The sequence below is a fragment of the Ictidomys tridecemlineatus genome, chromosome 3 (assembly GCF_052094955.1).
Source record: "Ictidomys tridecemlineatus isolate mIctTri1 chromosome 3, mIctTri1.hap1, whole genome shotgun sequence".
Lineage (NCBI taxonomy): Eukaryota > Metazoa > Chordata > Mammalia > Rodentia > Sciuridae > Ictidomys > Ictidomys tridecemlineatus.
The window spans coordinates 88,588,979-88,603,916 of NC_135479.1; the positions used below are offsets into that span (position 1 = coordinate 88,588,979).

The 14,938-nt window shown below is 34.7% G+C and overlaps 1 protein-coding gene across 4 annotated transcripts in view; it reads left to right on the plus strand.

Annotated features, from left to right (window-relative positions):
• Trpc1 (transient receptor potential cation channel subfamily C member 1) overlaps positions 1-14,938 on the plus strand; it is a 91,593-nt gene that overhangs the window by 4,025 nt on the left and 72,630 nt on the right. For 2 of the 4 annotated variants that reach the window (XM_078043447.1, XM_078043448.1), the window contains exon 2: positions 11,280-11,434. The exons of the other annotated variants lie outside the window; for them this stretch is intronic. In XM_078043447.1, the coding sequence (XP_077899573.1) occupies positions 11,280-11,434 (155 nt within the window). The remainder of the gene's footprint in view (positions 1-11,279; positions 11,435-14,938) is intronic. 4 annotated transcript variants of the gene reach the window in all.

A 14,938-nucleotide genomic window follows, 5' to 3' on the forward strand; every position in this document is an offset into this window, starting at 1 on the left:
CTGAGTTTAATTAACACCTTATATATTTAATGGGACTTTTTTATTTTAGCTATTTGAGAAGAGATTTTAAATGTGAGGTAGGAGGGTGGTGGGAGAGAAAACTGCAGAGGACTGGGTATTGGTGAGAAGTTTTATGTTGGCAGGCAGCACCTAGTGTAAAGAGGTATGTGCTGTGAGGGAAGAATACTTTGCAGAAAGGAGAGGTAAGAGGGTACCTTAGGCATCATTCTACAAATATTTCTCAAATTGTCCTCAAGTGTAGCACTTTGGAATTTTGTATAGGAAAGCTTTTCAAATCACCAAAGTTTTAGATGTACTACTTAGGAAATGTTGCCATCAGGTATGGTTATCTTAATAAAATAATGTTATTTTAACAAAAAAATGACTCACTTCACCAGTGTCTTGATGGATAATTCATCTATAACAGATTCATTGAGCAATTAGCTGCCTCACAGTTGTATATACTGACATTTCTTTGCAGTGATCCTACAAGTATATTTCTTAATATTATTTTTACTTTGTTTCTCTTTTCTATGTCATCAAAATCCTCTTAGCATATTCCTAATTGTGTTAAGGCATTGGAAAAGTGTTATCAATAAATTACCGACCACATTCCTATGTTTTAAGATTTTTTTTCCGTTAGGAAGATGATCTCTTGTGCTAAGGGAGGAGCAGTACAAAGAAAAAAATATGTTGTGTATAATAGATCTGACTGAAGTGAAGTAGCAAGTGCTTAATTTAACTTAAATGGCTTATATGTGATTTGGAAGGTCGGATATTTCTAGTGTAGAGCAATCTCTTGGGTATTAATAGATAAATAAGATTGATTGATGAATAGATGGATAAATAGATAAGCAAGCAAAACCCTTATAATTTCTATATTTCAAAGTCAAAGGGTGTTAAAAGAAGCAATTAATTGAATAAGTGTTGTAGCCTAAAAAGAAATATCTTCTTTACAGCTGATTCTATCAAATTTAGTGATACTGAGAAGTTTTAAGATCTAGGGTTAGTAATTTAATAGGTAATAAGAACTTGAAAAGTAATAAAGAAGTGATAGGAGTTATTTTTAGGAGCCCAAATGAATGATCAAGACTAAAAGAATTCCAGCACCACCAATAATACTTAGAAATCCAGTAGAATTTCTTTTAATGCCAAAATATGTTCCTCTTAATAAAGTCTATTTTAAGCACAATTGGAAATATTTCAATTAACATGTAATTGCCATACTCAGTTTGTTGTAGAAACTTGGTTTGAAAAGATTTAAATGTTTTCTTTTTAGTTGTGGTTGGACACAGTACCTTTATTTTATTTATTTATTTTTATGTGGTGCTGAGGATGGAATCCAGTGCCTTGCATGTTCTAGGCAAACACTCTACAGCTGAGCCACAACCTTAGCCCCTTTACAAATTTTTTGACAGATAAAATTATCCCACACTTTACTGCTAACTTAAATTTGGTTTATATAAAATTAAAACTGATCAACATTAATGGTTCCATTTCAGTAACAGTGAAATTTAACATCTTTTTTTTTTAGAGAGAGAACTTTAATATTTATTTTTCAGTTATTGGCAGACACAACATACAACATCTTTGTACGTGGTGCTGAGGATCGAACCCGGGCCGCACGCATGCCAGGCGAGCTGGCTACCGCTCGAGCTAGCTACCGCTCGAGCTACATCCCCAGCCCTTTTGTTTACATTTTGATTGAAACAAACCAACAATTTTTTAAAAATCACCATACAATTATGAAAATGTAAACAAAATTATTTTAAATTTCTTGCTTTTCTTTCTCCCACCCCACCCTCCTCCTCCAGGGATTGTATTGAATTTAGAGTACTCTACCACTGAGCTACATCCCCAGCATTTTTTTTCTTTCTTTTTTTTTTTTGGCTTTATTTGTTTAGCTTTGTTTACTTATTTTTTTTTAATTTTTATTGTTGGTTGTTCAAAATATTACATAGTTCTTGACATATCATATTTTACACTTTGATTCAAGTGGGTTATGAACTCCCATTTTTACCCCGTATACAGATTGCAGAATCACATCGGTTACACATCCACTGATTTACATATTACCATACTAGTGTCTGTTGTATTCTGCTGCCTTTCCTGTCCTCTACTATCCCCCCTCCCCTCTCCTCCCATCCCATCTTCTCTGTATACCCCATCTACTGTAATTCATTTCTCCCCCTTGTTTTTTTTCCCTTTCCCCTCACTTCCTCTTGTATGTAATTCTGTATAACCATGAGGGTCTCCTTCTATTTCCATGCAATTTCCCTTCTCTCTCCCTTTCCCTCCCACCTCTCGTCCCTGTTTAATGTTAATCTTCTTCTCATGCTCTTCCTCCCTATTCTGTTCTTAGTTACTCTCCTTATATCAAAGAAGACATTTGGCATTTTTTTTTTAGGGATTGGCTAGCTTCACTTAGCATAATCTGCTCTAATGCCATCCATTTCCCTGCAAATTCCATGATTTTGTCATTTTTTAATGCAGAGTAATACTCCATTGTGTATAACTGCCACATATTTTTATCCATTCATCTATTAAAGGGCATCTAGGTTGGTTCCATAGTCTTGCTATTGTGAATTGTGCTGCTATGAACATCGATGTAGCAGTGTCCCTGTAGTATGCACTTTTTAGGTCTTTAGGGAATAGACCGAGAAGGGGAATAGCTGGGTCAAATAGTGGTTCCATTCCCAGCTTTCCAAGAAATCTCCATACTGCTTTCCAAATTGGCCACACCAATTTGCAGTCCCACCAGCAATGTACAAGTGAACCCTTTTCCCCACATCCTCGCCAGCACTTGTTGTTGTTTGACTTCCTAATGGCTGTCAATCTTACTGGAGTGAGATGGTATCTTAAGGTGGTTTTGATTTGCATTTCTCTGACTGCTAGAGATGGTGAGCATTTTTTCATGTACTTGTTGATTGATTGTATTTCCTCATCTGAGAAGTGTCTGTTCAGGTCCTTGGCCCATTTGTTGATTGGGTTATTTGTTTTCTTATTGTTTAATTTTTTGAGTTCCTTGTATACTCTGGATATTAGGGCTCTATCTGAAGTGTGAGGAGTAAAGATTTTTTCCCAGGATGTAGGCTTCCTATTTACCTCTCTTATTGCTTCTCTTGCTGTGAAAAAACTTTTTAGTTTGAGTAAGTCCCATTTGTTGATTCTAGTTATTAACTCTTGTGCTATGGGTGTCCTATTGAGGAATTTGGAGCCCGACCCCACAGTATGTAGATCTTAGCCAACTTTTTCTTCTATCAGACGCAGTGTCTCTGATTTGATATCAAGCTCCTTGATCCATTTTGAGTTAACTTTTGTGCATGGCGAGAGAAAGGGATTCAGTTTCATTTTGTTGCATATAGATTTCCAGTTTTCTTAGCACCATTTGTTGAAGATGCTATCCTTCCTCCATTGCATGCTTTTAGCTCCTTTATCAAATATAAGATAGTTGTAGTTTTGTGGATTGGTCTCTGTGTCCTCTATTCTGTACCATTGGTCCACCCGCCTGTTTTGGTACCAGTACCATGCTGTTTTTGTTACTATTGCTCTGTAGTATAGTTTGAAGTCTGGTATCACTATACCTCCAGATTCACACTTCCTGCTTAGAATTGCTTTTGCTATTCTGGGTCTTTTATTTTTCCATATGAATTTCATGATTGCTTTATCTATTTCTACAAGAAATGCCGTTGGGATTTTGATTGGCATTGCATTAAACCTATAGAGAACTTTTGGTAATATCGCCATTTTGATGATGTTAGTTCTGCCTATCCATGAACAGGGTATATTTTTCCATCTTCTAAGATCTTCTTCTATTTCTCTCTTTAGGATTCTGTAGTTTTCATTGTATAAGTCTTTCACCTCTTTTGTTAGGCTGATTCTCAAGTATTTTTTTTTTTTTGAGGATATTGTGAATGGAGTGGTTGTCCTCATTTCCATTTCAGAAGATTTGTCGCTCGCTGATATACAGGAATGCCTTTGATTTATGCATGTTGATTTTATATCCTGCCACTTTGCTGAATTCATTTATTAGCTCTAATAGTTTCTTTGTAGACCCTTTTGGGTCTGCTAGGTATAGAATCATGTCATCTACAAATAGTGATAATTTAAGTTCTTCTTTTCCTATTTTTATGCCTTTAATTTCTTTCTTCTGTCTAATTGCTCTGGCTAGTGTTTCAAGAACTATATTGAATAGAAGTGGTAAGAGAGGCATCCCTGTCTTGTTCCAGATTTTAGAGGGAATGCCTTCAATTTTTCTCCATTCAGAATGATGCTAGCCTGAGGCTTAGCATAGATAGCTTTTACACTATTGGGGTATGTTCCTGTTATCCCTAGTTTTTCTAGAGTTTTGAACATAAAGGGATGCTGTACTTTGTTGAATGCTTTTTCTGCATCTATCGAGATGATCATATGGTTCTTATCTTTAAGTCTATTGATGTGGTGAATAACATTTATTGATTTCCGTATATTGAACCAGCCTTGCATCCCAGGGATGAATCCTACTTGATCATGGTGCACAATTTTTTTGATATGTTTTTGTATCCGATTCGCCAGAATTTTATTGAGGATTTTTGCATCTAGGTTCATTAGAGATATTGGTCTGTAGTTTTCTTTCTTTGAAGTGTCTTTGTCTGGTTTAGGAATCAGGGTGATGTTGGCCTCATAGAATGAATTTGGAAGTTCTCCCTCTTTTTCTATTTCCTGAAATAGCTTGAAAAGTATTGGTATTAGTTCTTCTTTAAAGGTTTTGTAAAACTCTGCTGTATACCCATCCGGTCCTGGGTTTTTCTTAGTTGGTAGTCTTTTGATGGCTTCTTCTATTTCCTCAATTGATATTGGTCTGTTTAGGTTGTCTATATCCTCCTGACTCAATCTGGGCAGATCATATGACTTAAGAAATTTATCGATGCTTTCACTATCTTTTATTGGAGTATAAGGATTCAAAATAATTTCTAATGATCTTCTGTATTTCTGAACTGTCTGTTGTGATATTGCCTTTTTCATCCCATATGCTAGTAATTTGATTTCTCTCTCTTCTTCTCTTTGTTAGCATGGCTACGGGTCTGTCGATCTTATTTATTTTTTCAAAGAACCAACTTTTAGTTTTGTCAATTTTTTCAATTGTTTCTTTTGTTTCGATTTCATTAATTTCAGCTCTGATTTTAATTATTTCTTGAGTTGTACTTCTTTTGCTGTTGTTTTGCTCTTCTTTTTCTAGGATTTTGAGATGAAGTGTGAGATCATTTATTTGTTGGTTTTTTCTTTTTTTAAGAAATGAACTCCAAGCAATGAATTTTCCTCTTAGAACTGCTTTCATTGTGTCCCATAGATTCCAATATGTTGTGTCTGTGTTTTTATTTATCTCTAAGAATTTTTTAATCTCCTCCTTGATGTCTTCTATAACCCCTTGATCATTCAGTAACCTATTGTTCACTCTCCAAGTGATGCATGATTTTTCCTTCCTTCTTTTATCATTGATTTCCAGTTTCATTGCATTATGATCAGATAAGATGCATGGTATTATCTCTACTCCTTTATAATGTCTAAGAATTGCCTTGTGACATAATATATGATCTGTTTTTGAGAAGGATCCATGTGCTGCTGAGAAAAAAGGGTAACTGCTTGATTTTGGGTGGTATATTCTATATATGTCAATTAAGTCTAGGTTATTAATTATATTATTGAGTTCTATAGTTTCTTTATTCAACTTTTGTTTGGAAGATCTGTCCAGTGGTGAGAGAGGTGTGTTGAAATCTCCCATAATTATTGTATGGTGGTCTATTAGACTCTTGAACTTGAGAAGAGTTTGTTTGATGAACATAGCTGCACCATTGTTATGTCTTGTTGGTGTATGGTTCCCTTGAGCAGTATGTAGTGTCCCTCTTTATCCCTTTTGATTAACTTTGGCTTGAAATCTATTTGATATGAGTATGGACACTCCTGCTTGTTTCCAAAGTCCATATGAGTGATATGATTTTTCCCAACCTTTCACCTTCAGTCTATGCATGTCTTTTCCTGTCAAATGTGTCTCCTGTAGGCAGCATATTGTTGGATCTTTTTTTTTTTTTTTGATCCATTCTACTAGCCTGTGTCTCTTAATTGGTGAGTTTAAGCCATTAACATTTAGGGTTATTATTGAGATATGGATTGTTCTTCCAGCCATATTTGTTTATTTATGTTATTTAACATGGTTTGTTTTTCCTCTTTGATTATGTTTTCCCTTTACTGTAGTACCTCCCACTGTTGGTTTTCATTGTTATTTTCCATTTCCTCTTCATGTAATGTTTTGCTGAGGATGTTTTGAAGAGATAGTTTTCTAGCTGCAAATTCTTTTAACTTTTGTTTATCGTGGAAGGTTTTAATTTCATCTTCCATCCTGAAGCTTAATTTCTCTGGATACACAATTCTTGGTTGGAACCCATTTTCTTTCAGCGTTTGAAATATGTTGTTCCAGGATCTTCTAGCTTTCAGTCTGTGTTGAAAGATCAGCTGTTATCCTGATTGGTTTACCCCTAAATGTAATCTGCTTCCTTTCTCTTGTAGCTTTTAAAATTCCCTCCTTATTCTGTATGTTGGACATCTTCATTATAATGTGTCTAGGTGTGGATCTCTTGTGATTTTGCACATTCGGCGTCCTGTAGGCTTCTAGGATTTGGGATTCTGTCTCATTCTTCAAGTCTGGGAAGTTTTCTCGTATTATTTTGTTGAACAGATTGCTCATTCCTTTGGTTTGGACCTCTATACCTTCCTGTATCCCAATGACTCTTAAATTTGGTCTCTTTATGTTATCCCATATTTCTTGAATGTTCTGCTCATGGTTTCTTGAGTCTCGCTGAGCTGTCTATGTTCTTTTCAAGTTGAAATACTTTGTCTTCATTGTCTGATGTTCTATCTTCTAAGTGTTCTACTCTGCTGGTAGTATTCTCATTTGAGTTTTTAAGTTGGTTTATTGCTTTCTGCATTTCTAGGATTTCTGTTTGTTTGTTTTTTATAACCTCTATCTCCCTGTAGAGTTGATCTTTTGCTTCTTGGATTTGTTTATGTAATTCATTGTCGAAGTGATTTTTCATTGTCTGATTTTGCTGTCTAATGTCTTCCTTGAGATTCCAGATCATCTGAAGCATGTATATCCTGAATTCTTTATCTGACATTCCATCTGCTGCAGATATTACCTCTTCTAAAGTTGAGTTGACCTGCATTGCTTGTGGTCCTTTCTTTTCTTGTCTTTTCATACTGCTCGAGTTTCTTTCTGCTTGGTGAAACTGTTGTGTTATTGAATTTTCCCTCTATATATTTATATTGCTCTTGTATAGTTGCAAGGTCTCCCTTGCAGTCGCGGGTGGTGGCTGTGCTCCTCCTCCAATTGGGGTGATCTGTCTATCACGTCGGCAGGCCGCCTGGCCCCTTCTCCGAGTCGCGTGGTCTGCCTAACTTGCAGGCAGTGGCTGGGCCCCTCCAACAATAGGGGTGATCTGTCTACCATGCTGGCGGACCGCTGGGCCTGTTTTCCAGTTTGCAGGTCTGCCTACCTTGCAGGCGCAGGCGGCGGCTGTGCCCCTCCTCCAATTGGGGTGATCTTTCAACTAGAAATTTAACATCTTAATACCAGAAAACATTCAAATGAGATGCCAGTGAAGAAAGTTGTAATCACCTGTTCTCAATCAGTATTGTAACATTTCTTCATTGTATTGCTCAAGGGTTTATCACAGTTGGGCAAAGTGAATTTGTACAAAGGATCCATGAGATTTCTCTGGTATTTTATGTACTATTTTATTTATTTATTTATTTGAGAGAGAGAGAGAGAGAGAGAGAGAGAGAGAGAATTTTAATATTTATTTTTTAGTTTTTGGCAGACACAACATCTTTTTTGTTTGTATGTGGTGCTGAGGATTGAATCTGGGCTGCACGCATGCCAGGCGAGCGTGCTACCACTTGAGCCACATCCCCAGCCCCACTATTTTATTTTTTTTAAATTGCCAGTTGGGATTCGCTACACTGATTTCTTGACTACTAATGGTTTGCAAACTGTAGTTTGTAAAACAATGGTCCAGAATGATCATAGTGGGTGAGCAGGAGAGTGGCACTGGTCTTATAGGGCTTTGTAGGCAATAACATGATAGAAAATCAGGAGGACTGAAAGCTTGATATGCTCTGAAGTTTTAAAAGGAATGGATTGAAAAAGTACAGCTAGAACAGGGGCAATGCAAGATATGGCAAACTGTGGCCCACAGGACAGAGCCACCTGTTTTTTAAGGCCTGTGAACTAGGATTGGCTTTTACATTTCATATAGTTATTTTTTTTTAATTTAAAGAATTATTTTATATCACATGAAAATTCTGTGAAATCCAAATTTCAGTGTTTATAAACAAAGTTCTATGGGAACATATCCACATTAATATGTTTACATATGATCTATGGCTGCTTTTGTGCTAAAGGTGCCTGCTTGAGTCATTGTGATTAGGATGTCCTGGCCCCAGAGCCTAGTATATATATTATCTGGCCCTTTTTCAGAACAAGTTTGTGGATCCCCATAATGGAATGTAAAGTATTATTAAAATAATATAAAACTTCTCTAGGAAGAGATTCAGTGTGCATTTAACTCAAGTTCAGTTGTTCAAAAGTGATTAGGTGTTTTAAAGAGAGACTCAAGGAATAGACAAGTGCATGTATGGTGGCTCAGTAGAGTGAGGAAAGTAAAACATTATGAAAAGCAGGAATTGAATGGTTAGTCTATGTGAAACCAATCTGGGTTTACTAACCGGTACTAATGGAAGTTAGGCTTCTACTTCTCACCACAGCTGGGAACAGGGGTCCTGTTCAGGTAACTGTTGGCTGGAACAAATACTAAATTCTTTTGGCACCCATGAGTTTCCTTAGGCAGGCACTAACGATCACAGTAACTTTGTTACTGTCTCCTTCAAGGCTTTATAGGCCAAGGTTGAGACTTGGTGGAGAAGAGATTCCAGAGAAGCTTGACTTTGGTCAAGGAGAGAATCTTTTTCAGCAGATGTATCAGTTAAGAGGCCATTTCGTTGTCCAGAAGAAAGATAATGGATGAGTGACATGTACAAGAAAGATAATGTATGGGGATATGTAGATGAGTAGGTGTGATACTTTGGAGAGGGGACCAAGATGACTTGCTGTTGAATTGGCATACTCCCTATGGAATGGATTGAAGAAAGCCTTTTCCTTCACTGAATTCTTTGACAAGTCAAAACACTAAACAAACTATGTTGCATTTCCTTCTACAAATTTTTAAAAAACAAAAGATGAATGTCACTCTTGAAAGCAATTTCTGTTTAAAACAGAAATGCAAAATATATTTTCTTATAAACACAGTCATGTTGAATTGTATTGCATGCTGTGTTAAGTAGCTTCTTGCTGTGTATTTTACGTTTCCCAACTTCTTTTATGTATACACTCATCCTAAAGTTAAAACTATTCTTCTCCTTTAACATGCAGTCCATCTTAAATGACTTGCAAACATAAACTTTGGAAATGAAGCAATATTTAAAAAGATAATGGCTGAAAACATTGAAGAATTAATGAAGGACAGAAATTCTTCTCTTTAGAAAGCTTAGTGAGTCCCAACTAGAAGTAATAATCCTCACCTAGACACAGAGTGATAACAAGGAAATACAGCTGAACTTTTATTTCTTAGTTACATTTTCCTGTTATTAAGACATTTACATAAATTCATCTGAGATAAGGTTTTAAAATGTTATTTTCCAGTAATGATGAAATATATTTACTGGTCTGTTTGTTTGATCACTGTTGATTCAACTTGTGACTAAGAGCATAACTTTGTGTCTACTGTTTCCGTAATGGAGCTTTAGTGCCTAAATATTAATTTGTAGTAATATGGGGAAAATACTCTTTTGTGATTAGTTTTATTCTGGAGTGAATTAAGGAAATGTATTTTCAAGAAAACTACTCTTTAGCTTGTTTTGGAATATGTGGGAACTGTAAGATCATAGATTAAAAGTAACAGCAAATTTTATTTGAAATTAAAACAAAATCTGTTACCTTTCTTATTCACCCAGTCCCTAAGTCTTTTCTCTTTCTGTATCGTAAAATCACATTTCTTTTTTCTTCTGATTTCTATTCTAATTGTAATGCTTCTCTGTTTCTTATTCATAGATTTTTTAAGAAACAGACTATATTTACAAGTCACCTAAATAGTTTATTCATAAATAAAGTAAAATGAGGCACTGTAATTGTGGCTCAGTGGCAGAGTGCTTACCTAGCACAGATGAGGTACTGGGTTCAATTCTCAGCACCACATATAAATAAATAAAATAAAGGTCCATTGACAACTAAAAGACTACTTTTTTAAAAAGTAAAATGAAACAATAAGCAACCCTCTTGCTTTCTTTCTCTAATTAGCATTCCTCTTTCGATTTCTTGCCCCAATCCTGCTGTGTATTTTAAGTTTCCTAATTCCTTTTATGTATACATAAAATAGGCCCTTAGTGTAAATAATTATTCTCATTTTTCCACATGCATTAACTGTTTTGTTGTAGGCTACCATCAGTTAGAAGGCAGTCTACCTGCTTCTGACAGATCAAGCAGTAGTTCTAGTAAAGCTTTAAGTTTTGTGATCTCAATGTTGCCTGGTCATTTAAAAGTTTCATCATTGAAGGGTGTGTGTGTGTGTGTGTGTGTGTGTGTGTGTGTGTGTGTGTGTGTGAGAGAGTGTGTGTGTGTGAGTGAGATGGGAGGAGAGGATTTTCAGGCAGTTTTACCTCTTACTATACATACACCATACTTATATATTCAAATATACTGCTTTTTCAAAAGTATGCTTTCCCTATAAAAACTCTTTGCTATATTTCTAATTATTACTGAATCTCATTTTTAACCATTGTGATGTATGAGTAAATGTGTATATAAATTTGAGCTATAAATTCTTTTAAACTTATTTTTCTAGCTGCCAATTTCTATTTTGGGGCGTTCTTTGCTAAATTGTTTTACATATCTTCTACAAGCTTCTTTCCTTATAACCATCCAGGTCAGAATTTTAAACTAATAATTTTTATTTCAAATTGCACAATAAAAAATTTTTTTTACTTACATTTTACATTTGCTATTGGTGTGATTGTTATTTTATCAAGATATAAGTTTTTACCTAGGAAATGTTCACATTTTCTGTGCACACTTTCTTATACTAAAATGAGTTTAGATATTTTAAATCTTTTAATTCTACAAGCTAAATTATTCTTTACAGTCATTCTTATATTTCTTGGATATTAAATTATGTTTGTATATTGTTATTTAGGTGACTATTATATGGTTAAAAAGATTTTGGAGGAAAACAGTTCAGGTGACTTGAACATAAATTGCGTAGATGTGCTTGGGAGAAATGCTGTTACCATAACTATTGAAAACGAAAACTTGGATATACTGCAGCTTCTTTTGGACTACGGTTGTCAGGTACAAGGCTAGATAATTTTATCCAGTAGCTTCTAAGAAATGTTAGCTATACCATGTTTTTACCTTTCCTTCTAGTTTACTTTCTTCTTTTTATTTTCTACCTTTCTTTTTCACTGTTTGTGTTTAAGCCACTAAGTAGTTTAAAGAAATCAAAAAATGACATTTTATGAAGAATAATTTTTTGAATTGGTTTGTCTTTTTCATCTTAACTCTCATTTTCCCCTACATCCCATAGAGCTATATTAACATGAATCATTAAAGATGATTTTGTTTTTATTACCTGTATCAATCCTATTTTATTATTTACCTATATATAGGACAAATGTTCTGAAGTGTTAGGAGGATAAGTTTTTATGTGCCCCATGTTATTTACAATCATGTGAATGAAATAGACTGGTTTACTCACTTCCTCTTTGTTTGAAATGTAATGTTTACTTATGTGTGAAAATGAAGATTTTTTTTTTAACTGAAAAAAGACACCTTTCTGTTTGTCTCATATCAGTTCAGGTACAAAAGTAGGCATGTATGTAAATTTTGAAGAATTCAGTTTAGAGGTGCTGAAAGGAAATTTAATAATAATATATTTTCCTTTCCTTTTTTGGTTTGCTTCTGATGGGACTTAGCACATGGATTTTGGCTCTTTTTTTTCCCTTAATGAGCATACATAGATATACTTTTTAAGTGGCATCAGAAAGCACTCACAGCATGTTTTCTAAAGGCACATACATATTCTGTATAATCTGTATTTTATCTATTCTAACATGGTACTATGTCTACATATATATTTTTGTAGAGTACAGAAATTGCTTACCCAGGAACTTCAGCTATCCAGAATACAACTAGGAATAAGAAAGAATAAATAAATACCTCTGACTAGCCAGAGTAGGTGTGATGAAGTTTCTAAATTAAGTTTAATTGTATGAATACTTCTGGAGCCCTCGTTCAAAATCTATTTTTTTTTCTCATTTTAGATTCCATGTCAACAGACTTAATTCTTAGTTTTCCAATCCAGAGAGAATTGAAGGGGCAATAGAAAGGGGGCACTAGAACTACAGTGGAACAAAATGAGACATGGTTCTTCTGGGATATTTTATAAATATGAGGTCAATAGCATTATATTTCTGATCATCTCTGAGAGGAACTATGTATTAGAATGATAATTAAGGTTTATAACAATGGCATAGACTCAGCAAGAAAAAGTTAAATTATATTCAGTACCTATTGTTTTAGAAGAAAGAAGAATATATTTATGTAGTACTTATAAAAGCAGAAGATTTCCATCAAAATGGTTTCAATTTTAGTTGAACACTTAAAGGCATAAGCTTCAGTTATCTAGAAAATAAAGATATAAGAAATTCAGTCCCTGATAATTCTGGATAAAGGAGGTATTATGGTTTAATAATTTTGTGTTTTTACATATATGGTTATATGTATATAATGATTCTGTACTTCATACATGTTTCTTTCATATTCTTGATCATATTCAAACATCACAGTTAACTTATATAAATGGAATCTTTTATAGATCAGAAAACTGAGGCTCATAGACTTTAATGAAATGCCCAAAGTACTAAAATTACTAAACGCAAAACTAAGATTTGAATTTACTCTTCTGACTACAAATCCCATGCTCTTTCCAGTTCACTATCTCCTCTCGAGGTTACCTCATTCTCATTCTATCAGTCAACAAAAGTTCAAGGCCTTTGCTTGTGTGTGATTGTGAAAATGAATAAGCAAACTATGGATTCTGCACTAAAGTATCTTCAAATGAATTAGACAAAGTGCATATGAATTATAAATCAACTAAATAATACAAAGATGTATTTGATAAGTGTTGAGTGGTAATAATGCTTTATTTTTATATGTTGTTTTACAGTTACAAAATGCTTTCTTGTGCTTATCTTGTGTTATATCAATGGTTTTCAACCAAGTGATTTTGCCAAGGAACACTTGGCAATGTCTGGAGATATTTTTAGTTTCACAATTGGGGGGCAGATTACTAGTGGTATTTAATAGGCAAAGTTTAGGATGTTGCTGAACATACTCCACCACAGAGGACAGCTACCACAAGAAAAAAAATCCTGACCCCAAATATCAATAGTTCCATTCTTGAGAAAATCTATTTTATACTTAAACTCTTGAGGCTCAATATAAATATTTTAGAAATATAGGAAAGACAATGATCACTATGTATGGAAGCTATCATTAAGTAGTGTTTCATTGGAAGAGTATCAGTTGAGCTTAGCCTTGAAATATTAGTGTTGCTAACACTTAGGTAGCACTATACTATGAGTAACCTTATATATATTCACTTAATCCTCTCAACAGCCCCAGGAGGTAGATACTACCATTATCCCTGACTTATAGAGGAGGAAACTGAGGCTCAGAAAGATTAACTTGCCCAAAGTTATTGTATATGATAGACCCGGTATTTGAGCTTAAGTTCCGGCTTCGTAGTCTGTGCTCTTACCTATTACCCTAATCTGCTCTCAAATATTTCTAGGTGGATAAGGAACAAAAGATGTATAGAAGGACATAAATAAAGATATGTGCAATGTATATTCTTGAGACAGCTTTTTGGAACAAAATATTTGGGTTGCAAAGTAAAGGGAATTATCAGGAAAAGTAACTAAAAGAAAAACTGATGAAAAAGGCCTTTTATCCTAGACTGAGGAATCTGGGTTTTATGTAATAGATAGTGGGGTATTATTAAGTGATTTTAAAGAAGGGTATGCTATGTGTCCAGTAGTATTTTAGAAAGTTAAATCTAGTGATTGAATTTAGTATAGATTAGAAAAGTGGAGAAGGGTGTAGCCTGCGTGAGCAGTTATGTAGTAATTCAGATGTGAAAATGTTAAAACTAAACTAGAAAAGTGGCTCTAAGAAGAATAGTTATTACAAGAAGAAGTAAGACAAGACAGTTATTAGAGATCTATGAAAGAAGAATTGAAAGATTTCTTGAGTGTTTAAATCTGGAGGGGAGAAAGGAGGAGTTGAAGATTACTTGAAAATCTTAAACCTGGATGACTGAAAGAAGGATGAAAGAAAACTAGCAAGTTGATAAATCAGGCTTGGTGCAAAGGAAAATGACTTCTGCTTTTATGGTTTTAGCCTTATCTATTTGAGGACTATCAAGCAGTTCCCAGCAGTCACAGGTGAAGATTTTTATCTTATCTTCTTGATAAGAGATAAGATCAAGTTAAGTTAGCAAAGAATAAGGAACAATTTAAAGTTGTGAGAGGTGGGAGCTGGAACCAGTATTTTTTTTGAGGGGTGGGCATGTTGCACATTCCAGGGATTGAACCAGAGGCACTTGGCCACTGAGCCACATCATCAGCCCTATTTTGTATTTTATTTAGAGACAGGATCTCACTGAGTTGCCTTGCTTTTGCTAAAGGCTGGCTTTGAACTGGAAATCCTCCTACCTCAGCCTCCCAAGCCACTGGGATTACAGGCAAGCACCACCACTCCCAGCCTGGAACCAGTATTTTTACCAATGGAGTA